Source organism: Capra hircus, chromosome 12 (assembly GCF_001704415.2).
Source record: "Capra hircus breed San Clemente chromosome 12, ASM170441v1, whole genome shotgun sequence".
Classification (NCBI taxonomy): domain Eukaryota; kingdom Metazoa; phylum Chordata; class Mammalia; order Artiodactyla; family Bovidae; genus Capra; species Capra hircus.
In genome coordinates, this window is record NC_030819.1 from 65,573,767 (window position 1) to 65,595,970 (window position 22,204).

Genomic DNA, 22,204 nt, shown 5'->3' on the forward strand with positions numbered 1-22,204 from the left:
TGGGAAAAGAATCTGAAAAAGAACAGATGCATGTATAAGCATAACAAGTCATTCTGCTATATACTCGAAACTAACACAAGATTGGAAATCTACTATATCCCAATAGAAAATAAACTTTAAAAAACAGATTAGTAGAAAACACACTGCAACTGTTCAGGAGAGAGAGCATCCACTGGTTGGACAATTACAAATTCTTCCAGCAGTTCAATATCTGATTCTAAATGAGAAGAGCAAATGAATGAGTTCAGTTGGTTCTAAAAGGCCTACAAGAATTGGGGAAGCTTCCTGACGGTCTTCCTGTTTGCCAGAATAACTGATGAATATGAGGGTGGTCCATGACCAATTAAATACCTTTAACTTCTATGCAGAGTACATCATGAGAAACGCTGGGCTGGAAGAAGCACAAGCTGGATTCAAGATTGCCAGGAGAAATATCAATAACCTCAGATATGCAGATGACACCACCCGTATGGCAGAAAGTGAAGAGGAACTAAAAAGCCTCTTGATGAAAGTAAAAGAGAGCGAAAAAGTTGGCTTAAAGCTCAACATTCAGAAAACGAAGATCATGGTCCCATCACTTCATGAGAAATAGATGGGAAAACAGTGGAAACAGTGTCAGACTTTACTTTTGGGGGCTCCAAAATCACTGCAGATGGTGACTCCAGCCATGAAATTAAAAGACGCTTACTCCTTGGAAGGAAAGTTATGACCAACCTAGATAGCATATTCAAAAGCAGAGACATTACTTTGCCAACAAAGGTCCGTCTAGTCAAGGCTATGGTTTTTCCAGTGGTCATGTATGGATGTGAGAGTTGGACTATGAAGAAAGCTGAGTGTCAAAGAATTGATGCTTTTGAACTGTGGTGTTGGAGAAGACTCTTGAGAGTCCCTTGGACTGCAAGGAGATCCAACCAGTCCATTCTGAAGGAGATCAGCCCTGGGATTTCTTTGGAAGGAATGATGCTGAAGCTGAAACTCCAGGACTTTGGCCACCTCATGGGAAGAGTTGACTCATTGGAAAAGACTGATGCTGGGAGGGATTGGGGGCAGGAGGAGAAGGGGACGACAGAGGATGAGATGGCTGGATGGCATCACCGACTTGATGGACGTGAGTTTGACTGAACTCCGGGAGTTGGTGATGGACAGGGAGGCCTGGTGTGCTGCGATTCATGGGGTCGCAAAGAGTCGGACACGACTGAATGACTGTACTAAACTGAGCAACTAAACAACAACAATAAAGCATAAAAGTCCCTGGCCTATACCCATGACTTTAAGAAACCACAGATTTCTAATCCTGATACTAGGATTTAGATTCCCGCATTTGGCCAATCTGGGAAGCCGTTCCAAGCAGCAAAGGCAGTCCTGCAGTGCTTTAAGCAGAAGGGGCAGAGCTGGAGGAGGAGGAGGAGGAGGAGTTGTCATCAGTTGAACAGGCTACAAAATTCAAATGGAGCCCACATGGGGTCAAGGCTATTCCCAAGCTTAAAGTCAACACTGGTTCAAAGAGTACAGCGTGGTTTGCCTAGACAACGGTCTCATTTGAGATCACAGTAGTTATTTGTCTTCCCACTATCCAAATTTGTCGAAGTGTTGGTACTTCCCTGGTGGTCCAGTGGTTAACTCTGCACTTCCAACGCAAAGGGTGCAGGTTCAATTCCTGGTCAGGAAGCTAAAATTCTGCATGCCATGTGGCATGACCAAAAAGAAAAAAGAAAAAGTGTTAAAAATCAATCAATGAATAAACAAATGCACCATCCTCCCCTGCAGCTAGGTGGCCTTGTGATCGATTTATGACCACATGTGACACTGAAAGCCAGAGAACCGTCTTCAATCACGGGGCAACTGTAGGGATGAAAGCCACAGGCTGAGATGGCAGGACGAAGAGAGACAAGGACCACCGATCTCCAGAGGTCTGGTTATGTGAGACGGATCAGCCTACAAACACACCCACGGAGCCCAAAAGGCCCTCATCATTCACAGACCCTGCTGTCCACCAGGAAATGCATAGCTCTTCCTGATATCATTCCCAGTTATATCGACAGTTCTGTAATACCCATACTTAGAGCAGATGAAGAAGGCATCGCACAGATGGAAAAAGGACGTCTGCCCTCTTTTCACTTAATTTGCATTGTCACTTGTTGACTGATCTGCTAGCTTTTCCTCTGAAAAACCAAGTTCAGCCTGCTGTGATGTCCGTGGAGGCTCCTCGCTGGCCCCTCTACAGCTCTGAGGGCTCGTGTAGCGCAGGGAAGATGCATGACAGGGCTGTGAGGTCCAAGGAACTACGGGCATGCACATCCCCATTCTGCTTCTTCTCGGCTGCATCTGATCCCTGTCTTTCAACTAAGAGTGAAATACTAGCTTCCTAAAATCATTTGGAGGGTTAGATAAGAAAAGGCTGTGAGAGGGCTGAACACAGGGCCCGGCACATGGCAGGTACTCAGTAAATGTAAACTATTATTCCTTACCATTAATATCCTGGAGTTTTTTCAGCCTCCTCCCTGAAATAGGATAAAGACAGTGTCCTTATGTGCTCAGCAGTCTAGTTTCAAGCCATTCTTTGAATTTCAGTTCACTAAATGTATAACAAAATACACTGTTTATCTATCTACATATATATATATATATTCACTCATCTATCAATACATATTCATCGATCCATCCATATACATTCATCCATCTATCTATACTCATCCATCAGGAAAAAAATCTTTTACATTGCCATGTGTTTTGGAGTTTAGAAATCTGGTCACCACATGGGGTCCACTCACCAGTGCTGAAATTTCTCAAATAACAATAGCTTTGTGCTCAGCACTAGTTGTGAAATGTCTACCCAGCCCTCACTTTATATTCACTAGAGGGAAGCAGCAGTCAACATGTCAAATCAGCCAATGAAGCAGTGAGGAGAAATGTCTACCTGAAAGTGTCAAGGGCTGTATACATGAGCAGACCTCAAGGGAAAGAGGGCAGTGAAAATCATGAGAAAAGCAAGAGTCTGAGTTCATCATTCTACGGCTACCAGGACAACAACCCCACCCACCCTGCTCCACCCAAGCGGTGGGCACATGCTGGGTTGCTGACCTTACATCTCTAGCTGAGCGTGCATGTGCAAGCTTAATCTTGTCCGATTCTTTGCGACCCTATGGACTAGAGCCCACCAGACTTCCTCTGGAATTTTCCAAGCATGAATACTGGAGTGGGTGGCCATTTCCTACTCTTCAGGACTCAGGGATCAAACCCGCAGCTAGGGCATTGGCAGGCGGTTTCTTTACCACTGAGCCACCTGGGAAGCCCCTCTTTGCTGAGACCTGCCCTCTACTCCCCATCCCCAGGCTGCAGCGGTGACTACTACATTCCTGCAGCAGGGCTCTGCTTCTGGGCACAATCCTAGAATGGACAGATGACCTGGCTGGGGACCAGTAAGTCCCTTCCCCAGGAATTCTGGAACTGGGACTGGGAGCCTGACATCATCTCTCTCTGCTCATCTAGGCTATAACATGTAAAACTCGGGAGCAGCTGACAGCCATGTGGACTAAATAAGAAACACAGGAAGCCAGCGTGAGCAAGAGAAAAGAATGAAGCAGACACAAACCAACCCATGAGCAGGAGCGAGACTCCAGTCCTTAGTTCCCTTCCTAAGGCCCGAATCCATCCCCGACCTTGGATTCTGCAAGATACCTGAGCCTCCTGCCAGGTTGATTTCTGTTCACAGTACCAAAAAAACGTAAAACACTCCACCATTTGCGTGCGTGTGTCCTAAGTCACTTCGGTCACGTCCGACTGTGTGCGACCCTATGGACAGACTGTAACCCACCAGACTCCTCAGTCCATGGGATTCTCCAGGCAAGAATACTGGAGTGGGCTGCCATTTCTTCCTCCAGGGGATCTTCCCAACCCAGGGATTGAACCCAAATCTCTTACTTCTCCTGCATTGGCAGGCGGGTTCTTTACCACTAGTGCTACCTGACAGCTAGTTTCAGAGTGAACCCTATAAACCAGGGATTTCCCTGATGACTCAGCGGGTGAAGAATCTGCCTGCAATGCAGAAGATACAGGAAACACAGGTTCAATCCCTGGGTCAGGAAGATCCTCTGGAGAAGCAAATGGCAAACCATTCCAGTATTCTTGCCTGGGAAATCCCATGGACAGAGGAGCCTGGTGGGCTTCAGTCCATGGGGTCGCAAGAGTCCGACATGACTTAGTGAGCAAACCACCACCTATAAACTGGGGGAGGCCTCACTGTAAAATAACATACAACACAAGCCTCTACGGCCCCAGTTTTGCCTACCACATTCTAAGTCCTGAGCTGGAGGCCTTGAGAAACACAGTGATGAGCATCCCAGAATGTAAGGTAATCAGAAAAATGTCAATGCCTGTGAGTATGTTTACATTTAGAGTGAGCTGAGGGAACGCAGCTGTCAGGAGAGAAGGAGGGGGCCCCAGGGAGCATCGCTAATTCCTAGAGCAGTTCTACAAGAGAAAAATTTTCAGTCGCTAAAGCAGAAATGCCCACTGGAGAAGGAAATGGCAACCCACTCCAGTGTTCTTGCTTGGAGAATCTCAGGGACAGGGGAGCCTGGTGGGGGACGCCTGAAGCGACTTAGCAGCAGCAGCAGAAATGCCCACAGCCATGGGCTTCAGGAGCAGCAGCTCCTGGGCTCTAGAGCACAGGTTCAACAGCTGTGGCTGACGCGCTTAGCTGCTTCCCGGCATGTGAGACGTTCCTGGAACAGGGATCGAACTTGTGTCTCCTGCGTTGGCACGTGGATTCTCTACCACTGAGCCAGCAGGGAAGCCCCAAAATAAAGTTTAATTAAGCTTACTGAGTCAAACCCAGGCTTCTGGGACCTGGGTCCCTGGCCCCAAACACTGTTACAAGGCGTCCAGAAAGGGTAGGTTGCCACACCTTATTTCCCAATACTTGTCTTTATTTACACATTTATTTACTGTGTGCAACATCAGGTTCTCTTATAAAGGCGTCTTAATTACCTCCCTCTACCCCCACCTAATTTTTTAGAAATATAGGCATTTTGGTTATCTTTCAATTTCTCCTACTTCTTCTAAATACCGGAAAAACAAAAACAAAAACAAAAACCCTCTAACCACTGACTCCATAAAAGGGGAAGTGTACCTTTCAGACTCAGAGGAAGCCAAAAAAGCTGCTTACCATGCGCTGTCTTCCTGCCAGCAGGCAGCAGGGGCAGCGTGGGCATGGCCTCTCAGGGCCAAGTGGGCAGAGCAGGGATTTACAGGAGGGGGACTTCCGGCTACATCTTCTCATTTGTCAAGAGAAGCCAACAAGCTGGACTTGTATGTGAAATCCAGATTTTTCAAACTTGGCTACCAATTCAAACTTCTAAAAACGTAGCATATACAGACAAAATCTGTTTGAGGGTGGACCTCAGCCCACTAGTTGCCAAATTATAATGTCCAGTCTTCCGGTGGAGGACAGCTAAACTGGGGGTAGTTAAAATTTTATCCCTACTGCAATATATTGGGCTTCCTGGGTGGCTCAGTTGGTAAAGTTTCCACCTGCCAATGCAGGAGATGCAGGTATGATCCCTGGGTTGGGGAAATCCCCTGGAGGAGGACATGGCAACCAGTATTTTCCAGTATTCTTGCCTTGAAAATCCCATGGATAGAGGAAACCTAGCCAGCCACACTCAGTCTATGGGGTTGCAAAACAGTTGGACACGATGGAGAGACTAAACCACCACCTCAATATATTGGGTTGGCCAAAAAGTTCATTTGGGTTTTTCTGTACGATCTACGGAGAAGCCCAAACAAAGTTTTTGGCCAGCCCAATACTCCCCATGGAAGACCCAGGATACACTGCCCTTGCCCCCAGGAGGCCAATGGAGGCACTGAACACACCATTTCAGGACAAGATGGCAAATGGAGAGAGAGAAAAGTTTGCAAAAGAGAACGCAGGACCGCCCCCCACCAGCCACACACCTCCCCTGACCCCTGACTTTCAGGGAGAACAAGTTTGGGAAGTGGCAGTAAAAAGATGACAAGAGTAACCCCACCTTGATTCATCTAGAGAAAAGATAAAGGGACTCAACCATAAGAAAGCAAACCAACAAGAATTCCACAGCCCCACTTTCATGTATCCAAGGCGATTCTTAAAACAGTCAAGCCTTAATGAAACCATGACAACAGGCATGATGGTACCATAAGTAAAAAATAAAACTAACTTGTACTGAGTACCATCTATGCTCCAAGTACAATGCCAGGTGCTACAGGAATATCATCTCGTGTAAACCTCCCAACAATCCTGAGAGGAATCATTACTCTCAGATGCAGAAAGAGACTCTGAAATCGTGAAGTTTGGAAAAGAGCCAAATGATGCTTTTCCCATTAACTCGCAGACCAAGCCAAAGAGAGTCCAGCTATTATTATACACATTTTTAATGGCAGAGTCAAGAATAATTCATTAGCTACAATAATTAAAAGTGTAAGGGAGTGGGGAGGGTGGAATTAGGTGAAGGAGATTAAGAGATACAAATCTCTAGTGGTAAAATAAATAAGCCATGCGGATGAAACATACAAAAGAAGAAACATCAAAAAGTTATACTGCCACCAAATTATGACTAGGATGAAAGACGAATATTTAATGAATCTCTGGGTAAAGAATTAGGAATGATGGAAGAAATTTCAATTTAAGAAAAGGATAGATGGTTAAACTAAAGAGTGAACATTTTCTATATTAAAAAATTAAAAGGCTAACAGTACAGTATAAGACATATCTGGATATATAACAGAGATACGGTTAGTATTCTTACTATATTTATAAAATATATCTATATATATAAAAAACAAAAAATTTTCAGGAGAACCAGGAGAAACAGAGGTCAGGAACAGACAATTCACAAAAGGAAAAATTAACAAGTAAAAAGCGAACAGAAAAATATTCACAAATCAGTCCAAATATGCAAATTAAACATCAAAGAAGTGCCATAATTTATTAAGTAAATTGTGAAGAAATTGTTTATTTTTAAAATTTTTATTGGAGTACAGTTGATTTACAATGTTGTGTTAGTTTCAGGCGTACAGCAAGGTGAGTCAGTTACACATACACATATATTCACTCTTTTAGATTCTTTTCCCATATAAGTCATTACTGAGTATTGAATAGAATTCCCTGGGTTGTACAGTAGGTTCTTATTAGTTACCTATACTATATATAGCAGTGTGCATATGTCTATCCCAATCTCCCAATTAAACCTCCTCCCCCCAAAAATTTTAAATAATAATACCAATGGCTGGTCAGGTTTGGAAAACTAATACTTCCTATGTCACTGTAATTATAAACTGGCACAAGCCTTTCAGAAAGCAGTATGGCAATCTTCTTACAATTAGTCCTAAAGAAATCATCTAAAACCTGGAAGGAAAAACAGCTACACGCACAACAATGTTCATCATAACATTTAAAAAGCTGAAAATAAACAGCCAACAGTAGGTGATGGAATCATCAGTGCTGTCCCCACTAGTAATCAGTACCTTGAAAGTAGGATGTCTTGTTCATGATGAGTTCCAGGAGCAAATTCATATAGTACAAGCATTCAATAAATATGGGTGAATACTGAAGGAAAGATATACAGCCACTTAAAATGATTAAAGACTAGGGACCTGGTGGCACAATTTTAAGCAGGGGACAAGAACAGAAAAGTGTACGATTACAGTCCTATTTTTGAAAGTTACATTAGGAAAACTGCTAGAGGGAAATACATACAACACAGTCTGGGCTGAGAGATATATGAGCGATTATTCTTTATTATAGTTATATTATCTTTACTTAAAATATAAACACCCTTCAGAGGGATTATTATTATAATTACTTAAAATATAAGTTAATCCTTAGAAACTGAGGAAAAGATTAAAAATTTAATAACTAGTAGAAAACACATAAGATCCCCCAATAGCTCCATATTACAGGGATATCCACCCAGCTAAAAAGAAAAGTACAATCAGTCATATAAAGAGGCTACTAACTGACTTTCAAAACTTGGATGAGATGTATCATTTCTGAGTCCTAACTCAGTAATAAATGAACACATCACAGGAAGCCAAAACACAGCTACTTCAATAGCTGTTCAATCTGCTGCACTCCTGGTTTCTTCTGAACTCTCTTTGGCGCTCAGCTGAAAGGGCTTAGTTAGTTATCTCTTGACCCGGAGGCTTCCAATGAGACAAGGTCAATTCTCTAATCTATGGAAATTCAGAAAAGCTAGACAGGTCAGAGGTGAGGTAGGCTGGTGGGTAAATGTCCCTGAGTTGAACTGTAATGTATTTCCATCTCCTAGAAAACCAAAACTACACACAGACAAAGAGGGTACAAAACTTCCAACAGTTTCTCAATTTTATGTGGCTGCCCGGATGGGATAGGAGCCTGGGGAAGAATGGATACATGTATATATCTATAGCTGAATCCCTTCACTGTTCACCTGAAACTATCACAAATCGGCTATACCCCAATACAAAATAAAAAGTTTAAAGAAAAAAAAACTGTTGTTTTCAATCCATTCTGAGTCATGAAATCATTTGCATGAGTCACAACTAGGATTTTATGACGGCTACGACAAAACAAAATATCAGTGTGCGTGTCACAATGAAAGGACACCATTTAACCAAACTTTTGTCCCGGTTATACATGTGTGTTATATGTCCCTGTATGTGAATCTCCAGTAGCAAATGCCAAATGTACTTCTTGCTATGATTTATGGTCCAGAAAGTTTCAAAAGCATTACTCTAGGCAATTCAGGACCTGACTTAGAGCCCAGAAAATCACTCAGAGCTAAACTGTTTAGTACTGATATTTCATACTGAAGGATTAAACTGTTTACTACTGATATTTCAAACTGCAGGATTCATCTGGAAATAAGAATGTAGAGAATCCAGTTAAACTAGGTATTAGGCATCGATACAAAACAGACGCCTCTTTAATATTTCATCCAGGAATAAAGGACGGCTGCTAGCCAAAGACTCCGGAAAGCATCATTTTACACCACCTCCCAAAGCCCGTGGCAAGTCTGCCCCCTCTGAACACTTTCTCCGGCTCCAGGTTTTAGGACCATAGAGGTGTGGAGACTTTACATTTGTCTCACCCGGATGTGGGGTCATCACAGTGCCATAATCACAGCCAGGCTGCATTCTCCTTTGCTAGAAGGGAACTAATGTTTACAGTGTTGAAATGCCAGGTACCCAAGGTCAATGCAGGGTTCAGCAGGGATCAGACTCCCAGTCTCAGTTCTTTTCCAAGATTCCTTAAATTAAAGACACATGAGAGCACAAAGAGCACTCCCTGTCAAGAGACAAGTAGAGGACTTTGTTCTCCTTTTTGGTCTTATTTGTTGCTTACACCTCTGAAACAGTTTTTCAGTTCAGTTCAGTCCCTCAGTCATGTCCGACTCTTTGCGACCCCATGGACTGCAGCACGCCAGGCTTCCCTGTCCATTACCAACTCCCAGAGCTTACTCAAACTCATGTCCACCGAGACGGTGATGCCATCCAAGCATCTTATCCTCTGTCGACTCCTTCTCCTCCTGCCTTCAATCTTTCCCAGCATCAGGGTCTTTTCCAAGGAGTCAGTTCTTTGCATCAGGTGGCCTAAGGATTGGAGTTTCAGCTTCAGCATCAGTCCTTCCAATGAATATTCAGGACTGATTTCCTTTAGGGTGGACTGGTTTGATCTCCTTGCCATCCAAGAGGCTCTCAAGAGTCTTCCCCACACCACAGTTCAAAAGCATCAATTTTTTGGTGCTTGGCTTTCTTTGTAGTCCAATTCTCACATCCATACATGACTACCAGAAAAACCAAAGCTTTGACTAGATGGACCTTTGTCAGCAAAGTAATGTCTCTGCTCCTTAATATGCTGCCTAGGTTGGTCATAGCTTTTCTTCCAAGGAGCAAGCATCTTTTAATTTCATGACTGCAGTCACCATCTGCAGTGATTTTGGAGCCCAAGAAAATTAAGCCTGTCACTGTTTCCATTGTTTTCCCATCTATTTGCCATGAAGTGATGGGACCGGATGCCATGACCTTCGTTTTTTGAATGTTGAGGTTTAAGCCAGCTTTTTCACTCTCCTCTTTCACTTTCATCAAGAGGGTCTTCAGTTCCTCTTCACTTTCTGCCATAAGGGTGGTGTCATCTGCATATCTGACGTTATTGATATTTCTCCTGGCAATCTTGATTCTAATGCTTCACCCAGCCTGGCATTTCACATGATGCACTCTGCATATAAGTTAAATAAGCAGGGTGACAATATACAGCCTTGACGTATTCCTTTCCCTATCTGGAACCAGTCTATTGTTCCATGTCCAGTTCTAACTGTTGCTTCTTGACCTGCATACAGATTTCTCAGGAGGCAGGTACGGTGGTCTGATATTCCCGTCTCTTTTTAAGAATTTTCCATAGTTTATTGTGACCCACACAGTCAAAGGCTTTAGTAGATGTATTTCTGGAATTCTCTTGCTTTTTCTATGATCCAGTGGATGGTGGCAATTTGATCTCTGGTCAAAGTAATACTCAAAATGCTACAAGCTAGACTTCAACAGTATGTGAACCAGGAACTTCCAGATATTCAAACTGGATTTAGAAAAGGCAGAGGAACCAGAGATCAATTCCGATACTGTAGTTGAGGAAAAAAAAAGTTTGGCTTGATGGACATTTTCTTTTAAGGTAAGTAATTCTGCATATAACTCACTTTAGAGTGGTGGCTCCAATGTAAAGAATCCGCCTGGAATGCAAGAGACCTGGTTTGGATCCCTGGATTGGGAAGATCCCCTGGAGAAGGGAATGGCTACTCACTCCAGTATTCTTGTCTGGAGAATTACATGGACAGAAGAATCTGGCTGGCTGGAGGGTCCATGGGGTCACAAAGAGTTGGACAAGACTGAGCAACTAACACTTTCACTTTTCAGTTTAGGGTTCCAGGTGTCAATAGATCAATATTTAAAATAATCTTAAATCACAATTTACTTACTGACTTCTAAATGGTACTGTTTTAATTTCTCCAAAGCTGTTACTTTTTAATGACACCAAAATGGCTTTCAACAACAAACAGAAAATCTCTCCCTCTCAAAGCCAAATTCACAGTGAAAACTAAGCCAGGGGAAGACGCTGTGCAAGGAAAAACCAGTTTTTCCATTTTTAAAGTTTTGATTTCGTTTGCTTGGAAAAAGGTCAGCTCTCCAAAGTCTCATCTGACTGCTACTGCCCTATGATTTTTTAAAGCCTGTTTTTCTTTTTTCAAAGTAAGTTTAGTAACACTTGAAATACAAGATAGCTGGCTGGGATCTCACAATCCTAGATGCTTCATTTTAGGAGCATCAGAACTGTCTCTCAAAACATCTCCCCTTATCTTGTGATATCCAGATGAATGTACCCTGATTAAGATCTTTAGGCCCTGGATAGAATCTGCATTAATCATGTAAATTAAGTAGGAAATTCAGAACCGTCAAGGAGTTCAAGGATCACTGGAAGCTGAGCCTCCTTAGTGAACCTCCTTGAGCAGCTTTCCCATAGTGATCTTTTCTTTAAAAGTCAAATCTATGGGAGTTGAGAGGGAGGCTCAAAAGGGAAGGGAAATACATGAACTTAAGGGTGATATCTGTTGTTCTATGGCAGAAACCAACAACACTGTGAAGTAATTATCCTCCAATTAAAATTTTTAAAATATTTTAAAAAGTCAATCTGTATTTTGACCTTTAGAGACCCAGAGGCAGCCTGTTTTCAGACAGATCTGCTGGCATGAAGACTGCCACATGCTCTGAATTCAGGGTAAAGGTCTCATTTTCAAAATCATATGGGGCAGATTCCCATTTGGGGACCTTGAAACCAGCAATTACTAGCAGCAAGTGATGAGTCTCTGGTGCATAGCTGAAAGTTTACTAATTTTCTGGCATTAAACAGAGGCCCGACATACTCAAAAAGAAGTTTCTGTTTAGTCACTCAGTCGTGTCCAACTCTTTGTGACCCCATGGACTGCAGCACACCAGGCCACCCTGTCCATCACCAACTCCGGGAGCTTGCTCAAACTCATGTCCATTGAGTCGGTGATGCCATCAAACCATCTCATCCTCTGTCGTCCCCTTCTCCTTCCGCCCTCAATCTTTCCCAGCATCAGGGTCTTTTCAAATGAGTCAGTTCTTTGCATCAGGTGGCCAAACTATTGGAGTTTCAGCTTCAACATCAATCCTTCCAATGAATATTCAGGACTGATTTCCTTTAGGATGGACTGGTTGGATCTCCTTGCAGTCCAAGGGACTCTCAAGAATCTTCTCCAACACCACAGTTCAAAAGCATCAATTCTTTGGCACTCAGCTTTCTTTATAGCCCAACTCTCACATCCACACATGACCACTGGAAAAACCACAGCTTTGATGAGACAGACCTTTTTAGTCAAACTAAAAAACAGTTCAGATGGCTTCCAATCTTGTCAACTTTAGAGACCTCACACCATCATTCGAGAAAGTCCTCAACTTTCAGAACTATGTTTGCACATTGGGAAAAATGTTGATTTGCATTCGAAAAATTTTAATTCAAGTGTTATAAAATGCATGGTACATAAAATACCATGAGCTCAACTGAGCCAATGTATTAAATGAAACTAATGGTTTCAACTAGAGGACCAAGACAGTACAATTTCACATTGAAAAGAATCAATGTATGAGCCAATAGTGTGAGGATTTACAAATGATATTTTAACATTATCTTTTCAAGAAACAGTCACAAATGAACCCACTTAAAATCAGAAACGGAATCACAGATGCAGACAACAATCTTATCTACTAAGGCGGGGAGGGGAGGAGGGATAAATTGGGAGGCTGGGACTGATACATACATGTTACTATATATAAAACATATAACTAATAAGAACCTACTGCTACTGGCAGGAGGAGAAGGGGACGGCAGAGGATGAGATGGTTGGATGGCATCACCAACTCAATGGACATGAGTTTAAGCAAGCTCCAGGAGTTGGTGATGGACAGGGAAGCCTGGCGTACTGCAGTCCATGGGGTCACAAAGAGTCGCACATGACTGAGCCTCTGAACTGAACTGAAACTTTTTTTTTATTTTTGAGTGTGTCAAACCTCTGTTTAATGGCACAAGGAACTCTACTCAATAATGACCCATTAGGAAGAGAATCTAAAAAGGAGAGGATATATGTATATGTATACGAATCACTTTGCTGTACAGCAGAAACTAACACAACATTGTACATCAACTATACTCCAATATAAAGGACAAATAGTTAAGTACTCATGGCCTCTTAGAGTAGTTCAGAGTTGGGGAAAAAAAGGCCTTAAAGACTTTTTCAAATCCTAAAGCTCTCTCATCCCACCACTTTCCCACTCCTATTCCTTGTTGTAACATTAGTCCGTCCCAAAGTAAGCTGCTAACCTTCTCTCTGGCGGCTTAGGTGGTAAAGAAGCTGCCTGCAATGCAGGAGACCTGGGTCCAGTCCCTGGGACGAGAAGGTCCCCTAGAAAAGGGAACGGCTACCCACTCCTGGATTCTTACCCAGAGAATTCCGTGGATAGAGGAGCCTGGTGAGATACAGTCCACGGGTTCGCAGAGTTGGACATGACTGAGTGACTAACAATTTCACTTTCTTTCCAGCTCCTCTCAGGTTCAACTTACATATCTTTACTTCAGGAAACACACCACTTCCTCAGGCCCATTCCATTCCAAACAACTGATAGATCAGCCATTGCATCAGTTCATTCAATGAACATATACAAACTGGCCATCTCCTCTGGGACAGTGAAGGACACAAGCCTGGCGCGCTGCAGTCCATGGGGTCGCAGAGAGTCAGATACAACTGAGCGACTGAACGACACGATGGCGCTGGAGGACAGGTCCACTGAGATAAAATACGACTCCCTGTTACCCACCATATGGTCCTAACCCCTTAGGGCTGACAGAGAACACAGATAATGTTCCTAAACTGGTCCTTAATCAAGCGGCATACAAGGTGGCAGTTCTCCACTGTCCCTCCCAGTTACCCTCATCCCCCGCAGGCCTGTCCCCACAGCCTTCTCCATCACACCCTACCACCACACCCTCAGGCCTTTTATCCAGAGAAGAGTTTCAAATTCTGTCACTCAGAGGTTTTAGGAATGTTTGTGGTTGTTGTTCAGTCTCTAAGCCTTGTCTGGCTCTCTGCAACCCCATGGACCGCAGCACGCCAGGCTTCCCTGTCCTTCACCATCTCCCAGAGTTTGTTTCAAACTCATGCCCATCGAGTTGGTGATGCCATCCAACCATCTCATACTCTGCTGTCCCCTTCTCCTCCGGCCTTCAATCTTTCACAGCATCACGGTCTTTTCCAAGGAGTCAGTTCTTCCCATCAGGTGTCCAAAGTATTGGAGCTTCAGCTTCAGCAGCAGTCCTTCCAATGAATATTCAGGACTGATTTCCTTTAGGATTGTCTGGTTTGATCTCCATGCTGTCCAAGGGGACTCTCAAGAGTCTCTTCCAGCACCACAGTTTCAAACCATCAATTCTTTGGCGCTCAGCCTTCTCTATGGTCCAACTCTCACATTCAAACTTGAAAAACCACAGCTTTAACTAGACAGACCTTTGCTGGCAAAGTGCTCTCTCTGCTTTTTAACATGCTGTCTAGGTTTGTCACAGCTTTCCTTCCAAGGTCTGGATGCCATCATATTAGTTTTTTGAATGCCGAGTTTTAAACAAGCATTTTCATTCTCCTCTTTCACCTTCGTCAAGAAGCTCTTTAGTTGCTCTTTACCTTCTGCCATTAGAGTGGTGTCATCTGCATATCTGAGGTTGTTGGCGTTTCTCCCGGCAATCTTGATTCCAGATTCTGATTCATTCAGCCCAGCATTTTGCATGTTGTGCTCCCCATGTAAGTTAAACAAGCAGGGTGTCAATATATACAGCCTGGATGAACTCCTTTCCCAATTTTGAACCAGTCCATTGCTTCATGTCTGGTTCTGTTGCTTCTTGATCTGCATACAGGCTTCTCAGGAAACAGGTAAGGTGGTCTGGTATTCCCATCTCTTTAAGAATTTCCCACAGTTTGTTGTGATCCACACAAAGGCTTTAGCATAGTCAATGAAACACAAGTAGATGTTTTTCTGGAATTCCCTTGCCGCCTTCTCTATGATCCAGTGGATAGATCATAGCAATTTGGTTTCTAAGCCATTAGCAATTTGGTTTCTGGTTCCTCTGCCTTTTCTAAATCCAGCTTAGACATCAGAAGTTCTCGGTTCACATACTGTACTGCTGAAGCCTAGCTTAAAGGATTTTGAGCACTACCTTGATAGCCTGTGAAATGAGCACAATTGTGCGGCAGTTGGAACACTGTTTGACATTGCCCTTCTTTGGGATTTGAATGAAAAATTACCTTTTCCAGTCCTGTGGCCACTGCTGAGAGTTCCAAGTTTGCTGACATATTGAGTGCAGTACTTTCACAACACCATCTTTTAGGATTTGAAATAGCTCAGCTGGAATTCCATCACCTCCAAAGGCCCATTTGACTTCACACTCCAAGATGTCTGGCTCTAGGTGAGTGACCACACTATTGTAGTTATCCAGGTCATTAAGACCTTTTTCAATAGTTCTTCTGTGTATTCTTGCCACCGCTTCTTAATATCTTCTGCTTTTGTTAGGTCCTTATTGTTTCTGTCCTTTATTGTGCCCATCCTTGCATGAAATGTTCCCTTGATATATCCAATTTTCTCGAAGACATCTCTAGTCTTCCCCCTTCTATTGTTATCCTCTATTTCTTTGCACTGTACACTAAAGAAGATTTTCTAAGCTCTTCTTGCTCTTCTCTGGAACTCTGCATTCAGTTGGGTATATCTTTCCCTTTTCTCCCTTGCCTTTTGCTTCTCTTCTTTTCTCATTTCTAGAATGTTTGCTATCATAATTATTCCTCTGGAGACACTAATTTTCCAGATTCCTCAAAGTGTGACACTCAGAGCTGAGTTCTGAATTCAAGCTGCCTGATGGAGCCTGGCAGGTTCAAGTCTATCAGGTCACAAAGAGTCAGACACAACCAAGCAACTGAGTCCTGACTACATTCTTAACCAGTCCATTCTAGTGCTTCTCAATGCATAGGGAGATTTTTCTTCCCCCTTGAGCTAGAATGCCCCTTACAACACCCTTGCTTTCTCACATGAACTCCTATTCATGCTGCAAAACCCATCTGGAGGAGAGTTCCTTGGTCTCTTTTCTAACCATTACAAGCAGAAGAAATTCTTCAACAACCCCACTGGGTGGTATCCCCTCTTCAACACATCTCCTTATATAAGATAAAAATCTGACCCACTTTTACCCGCTGCATGGGTATACACTCCTAGTGAAGGAACCATTCCCTATAACTGTTTAATAGTAACTACCTAGAGTTACTGCTCAGTGTGAATGCTAAGATTGTTGACTTGTGTGAAGATATGCATATAAAGAACTTACAAAGATAAAGGTCTGGACTGGGCTGGGTACCACCTGGAGCAGTCTCTTCTAGCTTTTAATACCTGAAGAGGCGCCACTGGACACACCCTGGTAAGCTGCAAGCTAGAGAGTGGTCTTGACCAAAATACAGCCAAACTGTCTGGGAGGAAACTCCTAAGCAAAGCATGTTAAAATGACATTCACTCAGAAAAGACAGTCCAGACAGAAGCTGGGAAATGAGGAGCCCAATGGACCCAAGTTGGGCATATCCTTTGGAGATGGAATCTAGCAACAACCAAAGCAAAGACAGGCTCAGATAAGGCCAGTGAGTTCTGAGAACAAACTCTATTTTATGAGAGCAGAAATCTATACTTGTAAGTCAGATTGCTTTTATCTCTTCTTCCTTTTTTTTTTTTTGGCTGCAGCTTGTGAGAGTTCCCTAACAGGGACTGATCACAGGCCACGGCAGTGAAAGTGCCGGGTCTCAACCACCAGACCACCAGGGAAATCCCATTTTTATATTTCTTCAGTTCCCTTGTGTTTTCTCCTTTGGTATGAAGTAAAGTTGCAAGCTGTTTTAACTGTGCTCAGATGAACTGAGAATAAGGGTTTTCAGCCACTCTTGGTCCTGAAGATTAGAATATTATGAACCCATGATGGACAGCAGACTTAGGGTGAAAATGGTATTACAGCCCAAACAAAAGAATCCTCCAAAGGAAGTAAAATTTAAGGAACAAGAAGGGCTGTAGAACCCAGCTATTCTTCCTCAGGTAAAAATTCTCTTTTCAGAACTAAATCTTGGAGTTTGTGGTTTTATTTTCTTCTAAAATTCCACACACACACCCACGCCCCACTAAATTATGAGCACCTTGAAAGGACCTTGTCGTTTTCACCAGTGAAATGTACACATGTGCATGGAACAGAGTAAAGGCATTTAAATGTTTGTTGACGCAATGAATGAACAATGCATGGTCTTTCAAAATTTTAAGGCACCTTTTCTTCATGTTTTTAAAAACTCTGGGCTGGTCTGTGTGGCATGTGGGATCTTCCCCAGTCAGAGATTAAACCTGTACCCTCTACAGTGGAAGCTCGGAGTCGTATCCACTGGATCACCAGGGAAGTGCCTTAAGGCATCTTTCAAGGCCATCCAGTCCAATCCTTTTCCGAACATTTGTCCCCACAGAACTTCTATTGGTTTCAAACAAATATCGATGAAATGTCTCAATTAAGATGTGCTTTCAGGAACAACAAAAAGATCAGGTATCGATATATGTTCATTGAGGGCCTACTATGTGCCAGCCACCATACTAGACCTTAAGATATTACAATGAGTAAGACACATGGCACTTTAGGGAATTCACGGAGAAGATAAATGGACAAGAAGCACCAATAACATTGTTTAAAAAGATAGAAAATGTTGCTTTCGAAGATATCATAAAGGCTATTAGGAATCAGAGGTCAAAAAGGAAAACTAAGGTTTCAAAAGGACTTATGAGACAGTGTCATTCAGAACTAGGACATTATTTTGTGGTTTAACCTTACAGTTTAGGAATGAAAACTACCAGAGTCTAGCTGAAGTGGTAAATGGAAATGGCTTGGTAGGTTTTGATGAAAATCCAATATTCTATCTTCATATCTTTACTATTACGTCAAATGACAGTGACACCAGCTTTTGAAAAGAAAGAATACAGATCAGTTCTCTTTTAATGGAAGCCATAATTGAAACTGAGCTCTAACAAAGTTCTTGTCACATGTGACTATATGACCTACAGAAACACGGACTTGTTGACCTGAGTAAAAAGAAAATACATCAAGAAAAATCCTAGACTTACTTATTTTAACACTAACTACATTATAAAATATTTTCTATTACTTACATTGTAAACTGAGAAAGTAAAAATTAATATATAGCTAAACACTATAGCCATTTTGTCCCATAATCAAATGAAACGTATCTTCACTTTCTTTCATATATGCTACTTCAGAGTCTCCAAATACTCCAAAACGTACCCCAACTAAAGTCGTTTCCTTTAGTATAAACAGTGACATGGAAATCAGAAACTAGGAGCCAAGCTTGATTTCACCACCAGGTACATGAATTTGGGCAGGTAGATTCTCTGGCTTAAATTTTCTCAACCTTAAAATGAAGGTGTTATAGCAAATAATCTCTAAGATCCCTTTGAACACTTAAAAAAAAGAAAACTAACTTCTACTTCCAAAGTAGAAAGTTCCAAAACTAATACTAAAGCCACTTAGGTTTTAATTACCTTTCTCCCTCTCCTACTTGATTCAACAAACTTACTTATGAATTTCCTACAGCAGTCAGAACGAGCAGTTTCATCTCTAGTAGTTAAAGACAGGGAAAGTGACGTCTATCAATATATTCTCTTTTAAAAAAGCACAATTCTGTGACAAAGAATTTCTAGGTCCAGAAGCATCCTCTTCAGTAGAATTTTGCCTCTGTGGAAAAATTAAACACTCATAAGCTTTCTCTGTGAATTTCAAGTGGTTTCTACATCCATATATTCCATTACAGCCCATGAATTTCTGTTCTTAGCAGACTGCTTGCCATTGGTGTATGTTTACAGTATTTCCCCTTGGATCTGTATAGGAGGTGAATCAGGAATCATTTGGCCATCTTATGGTGTACGATGTAGACAAAAATATGACATTAATATGTAATCATCCTAATTATACTGAAGAATCTATGATATGAATAGATCTGTCAGGCACATCTTCTGAGACCACTCTGCATGCAAAGCACTGAAATGACTATAAAGACGGTATGAACACACTGTTGCTTCACTTTTCTTTGCCTGAAATTTTACAAGTCACCAAGAAAAAATATGTTTTACGTCAGTACAATGTTAACTTACATTAAGAAAACCTATCTACCATTTAAAGGCTAAAGCTCCCTGTCGTATACCTCTACAATATGACATTTTGTAGAATACCAGTTGATACTATAAAAGCAACAATTCCAGATCAAAACTGTTACTACTATATTCAAGCTTCATTCCTCTGGAAATGAGCTTCATCTGCATAATCTTTGCATATTAAAGGACATTAAGTTCAAACAAACAAAAAAACAGCACTGTCTAAAAAACATGGGAGAATACTACAGGCAGAACAACTGGCTCTACTTCTGCAAATTAAGCAAAATTAGGCAAAAAAAAAGTAAGGAAGCCAGCAAAGGGAAGGAACTCCAGAGCTATTTGCAGCAGTGGTCCCTCCAAAAGTTCTAGGAGCTTCCCCTTGAGCTTAAAGAGGGCAAAGGAGAGAAGTCAGCTATCCTTCTGGGCAGAAGCCCAGATACTCTTCACAACTTGCAATATTTATTGAATTCAGTGGAAGATGTCTGGGAGATCTGGATTCGGTGAGAATGTCTGGGCGAAGGGAGTGGCATTTGCTTTCCTCAGCCTGGAGCCTTCAGAACTGTACCGGAGTTCTCAAAACCCCTTAGCTATCTTACAGAAGAGCTCTGAGCATCCTCCCCACGCACACACCTGCAGGGCCGGGCAGCGCCTCCCTCTCCCTCCACTGTCCTCAGGGCTGGACCAAGGTCCAGTGGCCGGCGCACCGCTAGTCCAAGAGCACCCTGACCCCGGCGGACGCCACCCGGGCAAGCCCTAACAGAATGCTGCCGTCCCGGCTCCGCGTTCCGGAGCCACGCAGCGGCGGTGACTGCGCGGCTGGACACCCGCACCAGCAGGATGCGCATCAGAATAAAAACTTGGACGAGCTCTCTCGCCCTCGCGCCGACGTGGAGGCACGGCCCCAGAAGCGGGCTTCGGGGACCGCCGGCCTGTCCCGCCCCTGCTCGCGGCCGAGGGGGCAGCGGTTCTCACCTGTCCTCCGAGACACTGATGACACCCTCCTCCTTGGGCACGATCACGGCCATGTTCACCACGTCCTGAGAGCCCTCGACCCGCTGCAGCAGGATCGGCTTGCGGGTCAGCGGCTTGGGCTGGATCTCTGCCGCCATCGGAGGAGGGGGCGCGCCGGGGGCGCCTCCGCCAACTGCGCCGAGGGATTGGGCTGAGACGACCGCTCGAGCGCGGGCACCAGCTGAGACAGAGACTCTGTTTGGCCGGAGCGGGCCGCCGGGGACCCGCGATCATAGCCTGGCCGCCTCCCCCGGGGACGACTCCGCGCTCCCGGCTTCGGGCAACGAAACCGCCACGACCGGCGCTGCAACCCGGCGCCACCACCGGAGGGAGGGGGCGGAGAGTCGGGGGGGCGGGGCCGACGGGGCGGGGCCTGCCGCAGGCGGTGGCCGCTGGTGGGCGCGAGGGCGGCTGCACTTCCGGGAGGGTGGTGGAGGAGGAGGAGGAGGAGGAGGGGAAACTGACAAAGGGGGCGGGGCGCTGGCGGCCCAATGCGCGTGCGCCGCCCGTCCACTAGGGCCGTTTCCGCCCCACTCCTCCGCCATTCCCGTAGCCTCGCCGCACCGCCTCTAGAGCGCATGCTCCTTCCGTCACCCGCGGTCCCCTGGTCACCTTCCACACCCAGTGTTTAGTGCCCTCCCTTTTTCATCTCTCGTGAACGCGCGCGTACACACTCCTGGGAACGCGCTTGGGGTGTCCCGCCCACCGCAAAAATCCCTGAAAAGGGGGCGTTGGTGGGGCGGGGAAAAGCTAGCCTGGGCGAGGCCGGAAAGAAAAGAATCCCGCAGGAAGGAAAGAAGCTGAACGCGTTGGCGCGAGATTGGGCATGCGCACGAGTAATCTGTCCCTCACGGGGCGGGGGCCTGACCACGGAGCATGCTTAGCTGCTCCCAACACGCATCTGCCCCGGGCTGCTGAGTGGTACCCCGTGGTCTCCTGGGAGTAGTAGTTCTTCAGAGCTGCCTTTCCCTCGTCCTGAGATGACCTATCGCCTACTTATCGTTCCTGTCCTGGGGAGCTTGGTGGCCTCGGAATCACTGCCTGCAACGTCCTCTAAAACAGAACCAAAGGGCAGCCCTCGGTGGAGCGGACTGTAGCCGTACTCCTGCCACTGTCCGTAATAGTGGAACGCCAGAAGTCGGGGAGAAAAGGTCTCATGCAAGCATCTTCGAAGGAGCTTTGAGATGACCTGTGTTGTCAACCTCCTCTTTCTCTTAGATGGCCGCGTTACTAGCCCTTAGTTAAACTGTAGCTTCAAGTTAGGGCTGTGGCACCCCCCAGACTTGAACTCAGGCACCCATGCTCCTTGGTCCTTCTTCCCATTCCCCAGTGGTCCTTCCTTTCTAGCTTGCACTGGAAACAATAGAGAGAGTTATTGTAATGACTGAATGAATGTCAGTTGCTTGGCACAGGGCCTGGCTTGTGGGGTCGTTGGTTATGTAATAACCCCATTAGCCCTCCCACAGTTATCTTGGTCTATGTGGTGTGACTGGGCTGGCAAGGGCTCTAGGGGGGAGAAAAATAATATGCCAGAGCTGGACAAAGAACGGGATGGGCCTTGTAGAAATGCCTGTCTTATAGGGCAAGTTTTGGCACAGCTTTGGTGATAGGTCTCTTGTTTCTTTACCACCTCCCATCTTCATAGAAATTCTGTAAGGCACTTGAAAGGGAGGTTGAGATATTTTCCAGCTTTGTAACCTAGAACAAGGCATTCCACTTCTCTGAGCCTCTAGTTGACCATCTATTAAATGTAGGATAATAAAACCTACCTTGGGTGGTTGTTTTTAGACTTAGAAATGACAGATTATTTTAATAATTATTTTTATTTATTTGGCTGCCCAGGGTTTCAGTTGTGGCACGAGGTACGTTTTTAGTTGCGACATGTGGGATCTAGTTC

General features: G+C 44.1%; 1 protein-coding gene across 1 annotated transcript in view; it reads right to left on the reverse strand.

Annotated features, from left to right (window-relative positions):
- Window positions 1-20,637, reverse strand: part of WDFY2 (WD repeat and FYVE domain containing 2) — a 178,140-nt gene extending 157,503 nt beyond the window's left edge. Inside the window, exon 1 of the mRNA XM_018056705.1 lies at window positions 20,269-20,637. Coding sequence (XP_017912194.1) covers window positions 20,269-20,405 — 137 coding nt within the window. The 5' untranslated portion in view covers window positions 20,406-20,637. The remainder of the gene's footprint in view (window positions 1-20,268) is intronic.